The sequence below is a fragment of the Danio rerio genome, chromosome 14 (genome assembly GCF_052040795.2).
Source record: "Danio rerio strain M-AB ecotype USA chromosome 14, GRCz13ab, whole genome shotgun sequence".
In the NCBI taxonomy this organism is placed as follows: Eukaryota; Metazoa; Chordata; class Actinopteri; order Cypriniformes; family Danionidae; genus Danio; species Danio rerio.
In genome coordinates, this window is record NC_141034.1 from 36,618,036 (window position 1) to 36,631,649 (window position 13,614).

General features: G+C 35.5%; 1 protein-coding gene across 8 annotated transcripts in view; it reads right to left on the reverse strand.

Moving 5' to 3' along the window:
• Nucleotides 1-5,037: 5,037 nt before the first annotated feature.
• mcf2a (MCF.2 cell line derived transforming sequence a) overlaps nt 5,038-13,614 on the reverse strand; it is a 56,186-nt gene continuing 47,609 nt past the window's right edge. For all 8 annotated transcript variants that reach the window (XR_015507626.1, XR_015507625.1, XR_015507628.1 and 5 more), the window contains 5 exons: nt 11,965-12,065; nt 9,847-9,959; nt 9,627-9,739; nt 6,591-6,694; nt 5,038-6,511 (listed from right to left, as the gene is read on the reverse strand). Coding sequence is in view for 4 of the 8 variants with exons in the window: in XM_087281726.1 (XP_087137852.1) it covers nt 6,471-6,511; nt 6,591-6,694; nt 9,627-9,739; nt 9,847-9,959; nt 11,965-12,065 (472 nt within the window). In the remaining 4 variants the exon portion in view is untranslated. The remainder of the gene's footprint in view (nt 6,512-6,590; nt 6,695-9,626; nt 9,740-9,846; nt 9,960-11,964; nt 12,066-13,614) is intronic.

Sequence of the window (13,614 nt, forward strand, 5' to 3'; positions counted from 1 at the left end):
CTTCTAGTTAACTCCATTGTAACATTGTAGAGGCGACATGGTTGCTCAGTAGTTAGCACTGTTGCCTCACATCAAGAAGATTGCTGGTTTGAGTCAAGGGTAGAGTTCACCTTCTTTTTCTGTTAGCATACGTGCCAACATATGTTCTTTTTTTGGGGGGTGAGGGGGGGGGTGTAAGTAACTGGGGTGTAAGTAACTGTAAGTAAGATTGGGTGTAAGTAACTGTACTGTGCACTGGGTTTCGGGCAGCCGCTGCGATCGGATACTATACCAAAGTCGATGATCCGGTGTTGAGGGGGTCAGGGGGTGAAATTACAGGAGTTTTCTAGAAAAAAATAACAAAACGGGAGGGTGGTGGGAGACGGGACAAATCCGTCAAAGACGGGACAAATCCGTCATAAACATGATTCTCACGAGGCCATTATGAATCAGGGTTTCTACAGAAATAATAAAGTCCAATTTGAGACTTTTATGAACTAAACTTTAGACTTCTACAGGGCTAAACACTAGTGATTATTTTTAGTCGGTTTTCATAGTTTTTTAAAAATTATTTCTTAGTGACATTTTAATGTGTCAAAACAAGAAAACTCTAGTTGTATACACAATTTTTTTTTAACTGACAAGTTTAACATTGTTAAAAGTATATTATTATGGAGACAATAACATAATCAAAAATATATATTTGTTGGCTTTCAGTCCAAACTGATTGACTAACTAGCCTGTCACGATCTTTTTTTGTTGTTGTGTGATATATTTCACCAATATATCGCGATAAATGATATTATTGTCATTTTAAGAACATTTTATGTCACTCATTATATATGCCAGAATGACAATATAATAACATAGTGCAAGTACACTCTTCCAAAGAACACATTAAAATTATTTATTTATTTATAGTCATTTTGGCAATTTAATAATTAGGCATTGTAATTGTAATGTGAAAATGTATATATCCCAAACAAATAAATCATAATAAATGTTTTTAAAAAAAAGTGCAAGGTACAAAGAGGCTGCGATATCTGCTACTAAATCTATTTTCAGCTGTCAGGCACCCATATGAAAATATAGTAAATATTAAAGTGGTTTTTTTTTTAACCATACTGACACTGATACTTTCAATAGAGATAGAGATCAGCTAAAATGTTGCTAGAATGGGTTTTTATGTATAGGCGATATACAGTTGAAGTCAGAATTATTGGCCCCCCCAGTTTTTTTTTTCCCCCCCAGTTTTTTTAACGGAGAGAAGACATTTAAAACACATTTCTTAACATAATAGTTTTAATAACTCATTTCAAATAACTGATTTATTTTATCTTTGCCATTATGACAGCAATAATAATTGACTAGGTATTTTTCAAGACACTTCTATACAGCTTAAAGTGACATTTAAAGGCTTAACTAGGTTAATTAGGTTAACTGGGCAGGTTAGGGTAATTAGGCTATGGTTGGTTTGTTCTGTAGACTATCAAAAAATTATAGCTTAAAGGGGCTAAAAATTTTGACCTTAAAAAAATTTTTTTTATTATTAAAACTGCTTTTATTCTAGCAAAAATAAAAAATAAGACTTTCTCCAGAAGAAAAAATATTTTCAGACATACTGTGAAAAATTCCTTGCCCTGTTAAACATCAATTCTGAAATATTAAAAAAATAAATAAATAATAGTTCAAAGGGGGGCTAAGAATTCTGACTTCAACTGTATATGACATCACTAAAAATGATTAAGGTTATGTCAATGTGTTATGGGATAAGTCAATCTATTGATTATTATAACAGACCTACATGTAACGTGATATGTTGCTCTGCTATTATCATGAGGAATTGTGTAATTGTGTTTAGTTTTCTTTCCCTAATTGCTGTGAAAAATGTCAAACAGCTATTGTAAATTTTATCTCTTTGCAATAATTTTAAATATAAAAAAAGTTTACAGTTTACAGTTTGATCCACTGAAAAAAGTGATTAAAAATATTCATGACACAATTATAATGCCTCATGTTGATGACAGATTTATGACAAGTTAGATTGTCTTGGTAAAGTCAAGCTGTCATGACAAAAATAAAAATGTCAAGTGGTTTATGTCAAGTTGTCATAACAAACGCTATCTTTTAAAATGACATAACTGAGCAAAATAACCTTAATCACAATTGTCAAAAGCATGCATCAAATCTCATTCACGTCTTGATTATAAAAGTTTCATGACAGTTGAACACTCCTTTAGGTAAAGTGTTACAGTATTTCTTTATATTGGAATGACGTGCGTTAGACAGTCTACAATACCAAATTCTTATATAGCACTTGAATTGTCAGATTTATTCAGTGTTTGCATAAACACGATGCCTTAAAGGCACAGTAATTGTTACACACTTTTTCAGTTTTTACAGTTATTGAATTAAACTGCAAATAATATGTCAAATATATTATATATTCAATGAGCTCTAATGTTAAATATCTTGAGTTGAAGCTCAACATTTAAGGAAAATGTCTTGAGGAAAACCAACTGAACAGTTTTAAGGTCTCATTATACAATACACACCTTTTATATTTTTGATATTGAACTATTTGTCAAAAATTCTGTGGCATTGTTTACATTCGTGTCTCCAGTTATAGCTTGATTGATGAACGTCGTGTAAACACTGAATCATCGCTATATTTGTGGGCTTGTGGCTATACTTTAAATACAGTATAGTGTGATTTTCAAAAATATATATTTATTGTTATGCATACATGGGGTGAACAGACTATAAAGCAAGTATTTCCGTGAATTGAGCACTTACTGTCTTCACTCTCCCACAAGAATATTTAAAAATCTATAATTATACTCAGCAGAAAATACGTATCATTTCTCCTGTGTTCTACTGAAAGCTAGCATGTTATTTAGCCATATACTGGCATGCTAAATGCTTAGAAGCTGCTGAGAGGATCTCAACTGAGAACTCAATCTCTCGTTACAGACAGAAGGAAAATGCATCTCCCCTCAAGCTTTGAACCTCCACCGCCTTCAGAGGGAAAAGTAGAGGAGGGAGAACCGAAAATATCTGACGCGAGAAACCTACTTAACATTTCAGCGGCGTTCGTTCTTAAAAAGACTCGTGCCCTACTTCTGAAAATCACTGCATCTTACCCAGAAACACTGGAGACAGCAGATCATTCACATCTCACCCGTCAAACATCCTTTCATCATCAGAGAGATAACAACACAATCCCTGTTTGGCATGAGGACGTGCAATTCTAAACTGTTTGCTTCTAATAATAATAATAATAAGTGTGGGGGTTAGTCAGAATCTAATAGTAATAAAATGCTGAATAAAAATACATTAAAACCTTATTTCAGCAAGAAGAATACAGAAAACTGTTCAAGAACTACAATTAAAAACATTTTAGTATTTCTATTCGAAATACATGCTGAAAGAATACTTATAAAAATATATCTTTCTCTCTCTATATATACACATATAGGTTACATATAGGTTACATGTCTATATTCACAAATTACTGGCCACTTTATTAGGTACAACCGTCCAACTGCTTGTTAACGCAAAATTTTAATCAGCCATAATTAACATTGCAGCAACTCAACGCATTTAGGCATGTTGACATGATCAAGGGGATCTGCTGCAGTTCAAACAGAGCATCAGAATGAGGAAGAAAGAATGATAGTTGGTGCAAGACAGACTTGTGAGTATTTCAGAAACTGCTGATCTACTGGAAACCATATCTAGGGTTTACGGAGAATGGTCCGAAAAGAAGAAAATATCCAGTGAGCGGCAGTTCTGTGGGTGCAAATGCCTTGTTGATGCCAGAGGAGAATTGCCAGCTGATAGAAAGGCAACAGTAACCACTTGTTTTATTTAAGGTATGCAGAAGAGCATCTCTGAACACACAACACATTGAACCTTGAGGCAGATGGGCTACAGCAGCAGAAGACTACACCAGGTGCCACTCCTGTCAGCTAAAAACAGGAAACTGAGGACCAAAATTGGACAATAGAAGAGTCTTGATTTCTGCTGGGACAGTCGAATGGTAGTATCAGAATTTGGTTTCAACAACATCAAAGCATGGATCTATCCTGCCTTCTATCAACGGTTCAGGCTGCTGGTGGTGGTGTAATGATGTGGGGGATATTTTCTTAGCACACTTTGGGCCATTTAGTGTCACGGTTTATGGGTCTGTGTGTTCTTTCAGTATGCTATGTGTCATGCCATGAGTGTTGGCGTGTGTTACAAACTCAGCCAGGCCAGGGATACTTGCTGGATCCCTGATTGATGAGTCTGTTCGGTCACGACACCAGACAGAGAGGATCCAATAGCGAGTAATTATTTATTTGCGAACAGAAAATGTATGCATCAAAGGATACAAAATGGTTGGAAGCCAAAGACATTGAAAACAGCAAAGTCCATAAACAAAGAGTGCCAACTGGCCAAACGAAGTCATCATCTGATGAACAGACAGCAGAGAATCCTGAGAGAAAAATAGACAGGAACAAGGACAAACAATGAATGGACTGATTACCAGCAGTTACCACCGACTGAATATATAGCCAGTGAAACAGGAATCAGCTGGTGGACAAGCGTAAAGAGAAGCTATCAGCACAAAAAGGTAAACAAACACACACCCTCACACACAACACACATGGCATGACTCATAACATACAGAAAGAACACATAGATGCATAAACAGTGAAAATGAGTATCATTTTGAGCATCGTGTCAACACCACAACCTACCTGAGTATTGTTGCTGACCATGTCCATCCCTTTATGACCACAGTGTACCCATCTTCTGATGGCTACTTTCAGGAGGATAACACAACATGACAATGAGTTCACTGTACCTCAAATGGCCTCCACAGTCACCAGACCTTAACCCAATAGAGCACCTTTGGGATGTGATGGAACGGGAGAGTCACATCAGCTATGTGATGCTATCAAGTCAATATGAAACAAAATCTCTGAGGATCATTTCTAGTACCTTGTTGAATCTATGCCACGAAGGATTAATGCAAAAGAGGGTCCAACCCAACCCAATAATAGTAAGGTGTAAGTTCATAACTAATGCTTTATTAAAAATGTACTTTTTCAATGAGCTGTACACATTTCAATACACATCATCAATACAACAGTACAACAATAAATACAGGTACATTCTTTTTTATTCCCCCCCAAAATACTAAAATTAAATCAAACAAAATAAATTAAATAGAAAATGGTATTAGAATAATAGATTAAATTAGAATTAATGCTATTAGATTTATCAAAACGATTGAACTATAAGCGGAAATATGAGCATTAAAACAAAGTGCAGTGTAATAATTTGAATGAAAATTTTCAATAATAAAAAAGGAGCATGAACAAGATATAAAAGACAAAAAAACCCTGATGATGCTGCTTCACTGCAGTCTCAGATGTTTGAAGAGCAGACATTACATTCATGTCCATTACATGGCTTGATTCTGGCTGAAGCTCTATGCTGGAAAGGAATAAGGTGATAGTGAAATGAACAACATAAGAGATAAATGTTCTCCACAGCGTCTCCTGCTGCTCCACGCGCCTCATTTCCACTTCAAACGCTGCTATATCAAAGTCGGCCCTCCAAACTCAGCACTGATTTTACATAGTAAACTCATGTAAGTCTGCAATTAATATTGAATTAACTTATTTTTATTTCATTAAGCATTCAAAAAAGTGGGTATATTTAATAATTGTCTTATGATCTCCCTTAATAAAGAAACCAGCTCTGATTTCCCAGTCGCACACATACGTGGTCCCTCATGAATCTTATTTGTGGCTCCAAAAATCAACACTTCACATGACGGCCCTCAGGTCTTCAAGCTGGCGGAGGAGATTCTGCATATAAAGTGCCCCAGATGAGAATCGGACTAAATAAGAGAGAGGTAAGAGTCATGCAAAATTCAACCCGGTTTAAAGCTGTAAGAGAGACACACAAAAGACACACAAATCCGTGTGACCTGAATAAAGTGCTTTTCTGAGGTAACTAATGCACTACTGAGCAAATCTGCATTAAACAAAAGGGAGGAAACAGGCATTATGGCACTGCATATTTGGCATCGAAGCTCTCAGGAAGAGCTTCGTTTGTTCAACGAGGATAAATAGGACGACAGTACAAGATAAATAACAGCACAAACGCACATGGTTCACAAACCAGTTTTTTATAAGTCTTTCAGGAGGTTTAACCGCAAAAAGCGTCCAATTAGAAGTGGCTTTGTTGGGTCTTGATTCAGTAAAACTGTAGTGGAAGTCAGAATGTTCTAGACTCCACCTAGTCAGGAGGACTGAAGTGTGTTTGGGCTGAGGACGGATGTTTAAAAGCGTTCTCTGGGTTTGCTCAAAGAGTGGAGATCTCTTGTTTTGATGTAAAAAAAAAGTTGTGTTGTGCATTGAGGAGAACACTGGGATACTATCCTGCTGGTCAAGTCTGAATCCATATGGTCATGTCAGAGCAGGCTGATTCCTTCATGGTGAACTGAGCTTCCTCGCCTTACGAATCCCTTGATCTGCAGAGGAGATATTGTAAAACTGATCATACTTGGAGGAAACTCTATAAACAGATAGAGGACGTCTAAACTTACAGACCTCCAAGCCGGCTGGAGTGATTCTTCATGCTTTCTCCCAGGATGCACTGCAGGTTAGGTGTAGGGACACGGCCTTCCTGTCTACGACTCAGATTCTTCACTAGCCTGTGATTGTTGAAAATGATACAGATTCATATTAAGCCACTATCTGATGCCACATACATATATTATTTTAAAAGCTATGTAAATAATTTAAATACCACTTAAAAGACCAATTTCTTTGGATTTATGATTTATAGTTCTGTATCTGTAACTACTTAAAGCTGTGACAAAAACAACAGTTGAGAAATTGATTCAACATCGATTTCAAGATTTTCAAGGCTATTGTTGTCTATTGGAGTGAATGTGTCAATAGAGCCGCCATTTTGGTACAGGGTAGCGCTCCTTTAAAATGAATGTGAAACCAAGGTGCACTGACACAATCGAGCCATAGATATATACATATAGAGGTGTATATATATATATATATATATATATATATATATATATATATATATATATATATATATATATATATATATATATATATATATATAATTGGGAGTTTTCCCGGTGGCAAATGTTTTTTTAACATTTTTACATTTTACAAATTGAAAAAATGTTTACATTTTTTTTTTTCAATTTTCTACATTGATGGATAAGTGACTGCAGGGGCATTGCCAACAAAGAGCATGTGTTTGTGTGCATGGAAATGTATTATCCTGCCTCCCTGTTAAATTTGATCTAATCGACATTCAGAAACACACCACCTTTTACTTCTAATTCTAATCGAGGGAGCGATTCATTTCTGAATGAATGATTTGTGTAAACTATCCATATTCCTGCATCTCAATGTGTATATCCACCTTTCTGATCTAAATGGCCTATATAATGTTTAATATTTAATAATTTAGGGTAGAATGTACTGTATGCACATTGAGGCACAGGCACTGTTATGTTTGCAGGCACCCTCATACTGTAAGTAGGTCCACACGAAATCTGCACATGCAGAAATCCAGATTTCCACAGATTTTTTGTCTATCATTGAGACTATTTATTCACTTGTGTATATGTGTGTACATTTATATTTATTCAGTTTTTTTAATTAATTTCAGTAATATTATTGACTAATACGAAAATATTTATTTGATTTATTTACAATACAGTTTGTAAAGTAACATTTTCTGTCTTTTAGTAGATATATCATTTGAGAGACTTGCTTTGTTTACCAAATAAGTGGATCTAACTGGATTTACATTCTAAACATAAAATAAAATTTAAAAAGGTATTTTTTTCATACATTACGTTTTTAGTTTTGATGCTCATTTGAAATCATTCAGCATAAATCTGCACATTTTTTACAAAATTCTGCCCAGAAATAGCAAAAAAATGTCTGCAGATTCCATCTGGCCATCAAAAAAACTAACGTTTACTTAGCCGACAATAATACAAGTTTCTGGCATCAGCGTCATCTTATCATTATTTATTATTACCAATACTTGTTAAGCACAAAAGTTTGTAACATACAAAATAGTAAAAAACAAAATCTTCTCTATGAAATGTTCTGCTTTTATGCTTTGTTTTCTTTGTTTGCTCATTACTACAACCATACACTTTGCAAAAGTCCAGAATTTCGGATTGGTTTTGTTGGACAATTGGACTAAGTGCAGTTGAATGACTTTTGTCCTGGGAGCACTGTACAAATATGGCGGTGGTATTGACGTATGCTCAGGGCCCATATTCGATATCTAATGTATACATCTATGAGTTTTTAATAACAGCTGGCACACTAGGCTAGTTTTAAACTGTAATCAAATGCGCAGGAGGAAGAGTGCCAGAGAGTCATGTAAATTCACTATTTACACAGCTCACTATTTAAAACTTTCCTGACTCTATTTCTAATTAATCTGCTGTTAAAAACTGATAATAACTATGGAGTGCATTTTGAAAATCTCAGAATCAATGCAAAAACTATTTTTTTAACACCTGTACACCATAGCTCTAAAACTTCTGATTACATTTATATGCATGCTATATCAGAAGCATTGACTATATATGGCAACATTGGAAATAAACATTCAGTTTATCATTTACATTTATAACTGCTTCTCAATAAACATGCATTATATTAAAAACACATACTGTACAGATAACAACAACAACAACAACAACAACACTGATAAACAAAAGTTCTTTCAATTTGATCAATGATAAATATTGAAAATTTCTCATACTGAAGACTTTTCTTTAGAATCAAAACAAAAACACTGACAGAAGAATCCGGCGCTCGGCGCTGAAGACTTTTCTTTTCTTTTCTTTTCATGTTTCTAGCAAGGAACGGTGTTGTTTATGAGTTAGAATTGTTTTGTTAAATTTATTACTTTGCAAATTATTAATTATTTTAATATAATTATATTAATATAATTATTAATTACTTTTATTTGGCTTCACTATCGTCCCCTTACTCTTAAATTGATCTAATTTTGTTTGATACTTTGTTTAAATTTGCTACTTTATTATTATTGTAAACATTTCTTCTTTTTTTATATATATTTGGACATTTTTCTGGTTTCACTTTTTGTACATCAAATCACTTTTGTTGGCAGTTTTGTTGTTAGTGTCTGTTGCTTGCGCCCTCACCTTGAATGTTATTACTTTTACCCTAGACTAACATCAAAGAGGTTGTAACACAATGTTATAAAAATCAGAAGAAATCCTTTTGATGTGTAATGATATTGATAAAAATGTAAAAATAAAAATATATATTTGATAAATAAGCATGATTTTCAATCAGACCATATCAGAAAATATGTTATTTTGTCCAACATTCATTAAAAGAAAAGTATCTAAATGACAGCATTTTTATTTGAAACTTAAAATCAATGTTATCAGGCCTTTACAGGGGAAAAACATCAAAAACTAACATTTGATTCAAACATATGCTTAGTGAATTCTAAGGTATGTAATTAGAAGGGTTATTCTTTTCAATCTGAGCAGCAGACGGAAATAAAATAAAATAAAAAAACTGTAAAACTCTTCCCCAGTACACATCACTCACCACTGGCCATGATCTTCCTCATGCTGTAGTTGTATGACATCACCACACTTAATCATCAAGTTATCCAGCCCATTATTCCTCCAGTCCACGAACACCTTGTATCTGCCTGGAACCTAAAACAAACAAGACAAACTAGTGAAAGCTATAAAAAAGTGTGCCATCCTACATTAGATTCTATAACTGTTATAAGTGGTGTGTTTGTGGGATGCTCAGCTCTCACCAGATGAACAGCGTCCTCCTCCTCAGTGTCAGACGGGTTCGAGAGGCTGTTTGCTCCACTCCAGTCCTCCAGACCTTCACAGATATCTACAGAATAAGGTGCGCCTGGCCAGCCTACAAACACACCGCATACATGTCTCATTTATGATTCAAGCTTTCTTTTTAATGTAGTATACAGTAGGTGTGGATTCTGGGTTTCAGCTTGAAGACTGTGGTGACAGATATAATGTTTTAGATTAGCAAGGGTGTCTCTAGGGTTATGTCGAATAGGCAGTATCACACTTTAACCCCTCAAAGTTTAACAAAACCCTCAAGTACTTTTTTGAGACTTTAACAGATTTGTGTGTGTTGAGCATCAGTTAAAACAATGTTAGCACCTGTTAGCTTTAATTGTGGGAAAAACTGGATAATTTTGAGCTTTTGTCAGCTAATTTCAGCTTCCGGGTTTAAAATGATTTTTAGGGCAGGATCAAAATCGGCGACGTATCGCAAAACTGCAAGTGCAAAGATGACGGGTTGGTTTCTCATTATTATTAATAGCAGAGTTTTCTTATCCTATGAGAACAGCCGGCTTCTTAATTATTCATGACTGCACATGCTTTCCGGAGGCAAGACAGACCTGCCAGTGCCAAGCTGTGAGACACAGACCTACGGCACACAGTATTTAGCTGTTCATGAAGGGTCGTATGTGTTTGTTTCCATGATCCACTGGGTTTGTTGCATGTTTTTCCCAGCGATGCTGTCAGGGCCGATACAGCAAAGCTGTTTGTGAGCAGCAAGCATTTTTTATGGGAGAGCTGTACGGGAATTGCTGTGTTTGTCGAAATCCTTTAGATTACCAACAGGGCTATTGATTGAAATAATAAAATCATGCGTCTCCTCATGGTTTGTGTCTCATTTTGTGAGCTAACTGACAAGAGTTGTTTGCTTCCCTCCTTCTCCCCTGCTGACCATGCCCACTCCAGCCCTTTGTTCCCGGAGCTCCACGCTAATTATGATGCATTTTTTGAAAAAATTCTGAGGTAGACCTGAACCGAAAGTGGGGGATGTCATGACCCTCTAACTGTCCTACTGCCACGTTTTAACCATAGACATCTTTAACTTAAATGACTGCCAATCTGCAATGATTTGGTGCAAAGATTTGAGCTTCGTCTCATTTTAAAGCTGAAGTTAAAAAAGTTAAAATAAAACAAAAGTTACCTCAAATAATGCTTTACACAAATAAGCTTTGAGTAAGATTTACTTTGGCTGCAGTACCAGACATGACCACCAGATGACCTTCAGTTTACATTGGCGACCAAATAATAGGCCATCCTCTATTTCTTTGTATGTTTTGAGGATTATGAAGCATTTTTTGTTCATATTTTTGACAATATTTGCAAAGAAGGCATCAAATTCTGAAGCGGTATGGTTCAGTTTGGTAGTATTTAATTTGAAATTCACTTCTAAAATCATCTTAAAAGTTTGTTTACACATGGATTCCTGTAGCAAAGTAATGCTTTACAATGCTAATGGATATCATTGCTTAAAATAATACTTAACTCAATCAAAAATCAGTAAAAAATCATGATATATGGTTTGTCACAATCGCTTTATGTTTAGACTACAATATTATGGTTTAAATATGTAACCACAAATCGTCCCACTGGTTAAAGAGTGACAGTAAATGTATTTTGATCTCATACCTAATAATATAATCATGTTCCTAAATAATCATGTTCCTAAATAATAGAAAAATATTTAGAGAAAAATAGAAAAATAGTAAAGTATTGCGCCTATCGTTGCGCCTGCTGCAGCAACAGTGTTGAAGAAAAGTCCTTTGATTATTATACTTAAATGAGAATATATTTCCTAGACTTTATTTTCCTAGATTTTTTTAGCAAGATGCTAATGGTCTAATACATTTGAATGTGTTATGCTAAGCTAAAAGTGCTCCCAACAGACCTGTGAATTGGCTAAATGAATTTAAAATGGTCAAACTCAACTGTAACTCTAGGGGAAATGAGAATATGTGCCTATTTCCAAAAAAAGTGACACCTCATGCATTATGTTGACCTATTACATTGATCTGTGAATTTGCAGGTTTGTCTGTGCAGGTGTTTGTGTGTGTAACACTTACTGCGTCTGTTGCGCTGATGCTGGCTGGAGCAGCTGAATGCATCTGGACTGCTGTGGCCCGACTCTGTCCCATCGGAGCTCACTGACGCTCTTTGCTGTTTGCTGTGGCACAAGAGCATAAAATGAAGTAAATAAACAATTCATTCACACACACTCACGCCATCTCTTAAACATGAAACAGGAGCCAAACCAGCCATCAGCTCAGCACAAACCATGTAAGAAGCTGGCAGATATGGACAGATGGCAGCAAATTTGTGACTCTTTCATAACAGACGTGCTGATAAGTGAATGAACATAAGGAGGTCTCGATTTGTCAGGATACAGTATGACTGAACAGGCCGAGCTGGTTAGCACCACTTGACATGATCTAAAAAAAGGCCTGTCCAAGAAGCCAAAATAATGGAGTCAAAGCAAAATCTTGTTTGCTCGTCATGCAAAACAGATGCAGAGATGGACTGGCCAGTGGCGGTTCTAGACCACGGTATCTGGCGGATATTGCAGGGGCCACTTGTATTTTTAGGGGTGACACTTTAACATGTATATCATATTTATATTATTAATTCAGGATCATTCAATGTACTTTTGTAAATCATTCACTGTCACTCTGCTCCCTCTGGAAGCTCATAAAATATCTTGAGACAAAGTAAAACATCCAAGTATATAAAACATATTTTTTATTATAATTAATAAAACATTCTCTAACTGCAAATTCTTTAATTATTTGCAAAGTTTGCACAGCTATCAGTACTTTATTCATAGTCTTAAATTGCTATTAAAATAAATGTCTAATCTAAGCAGAAATTTGGATAGTTTAAGGCAGTGTTTCTCAACCATGTACCTGGAGGCCCACCAACACTGCATGTTTTGGATGTCTCCTTTCTCTGCCACACACATCACAGGTAGAGATGTCTAGATCCGATCACATGATCAGAAATCGGGCCCGATCACACGGTTTCAGACTTGATCGAAATCGAATGTTACCTACCGATCAGGAATCGAATATGTATATGTGTATGTATATGTATACACCGGCCACTTTATTAGGTACACCTTAAAGGTATCGGGTTGGACCCCTTTTGTCCTCAGAACTGCTGTAATCCATATTGACATGATAGCATCACGCGGTTGCTGCCATATGATTGGCTGATTAGAAATCTGCACTAATGAGAAGTTAGACAGGCGTACCTAATAAAGTGTCAGGTGAGTGTAAATACTATATATTATATATGTTTACTCTCATTATTTTTAACACATCTATAGTTATGTGGTGGCACAGAGTTTGATCTCTTTCTTAACTTTACACAGAAACAGCAACGCGTGCGGCATGACATCACCATGTGGCAGAGATGCTATTGGTTAAATGATAGTAGAACAAGAAAGCACCTTGAAACCCAAAAGCGCGAGTATGTCTGAGGTCTGGAGGTATTATAAAGTTAATGATGACAACATTTCCATAGCAAACTGTAAGATATATATACTTTGGATTGCCTGCAGGGCATTTTTAGTTGAGATGCTGTTTGTTTTCATATTAGATTTTTTTATATTTACTGTTGCACTAAAGTCTAAAAGTTTTAAAAAATGATGTTATTTATTACTTGATTGTTCAAGCTGCCTCACAGAAGTGCTCTGTTTGTTCACAGAGTTGTTGAAT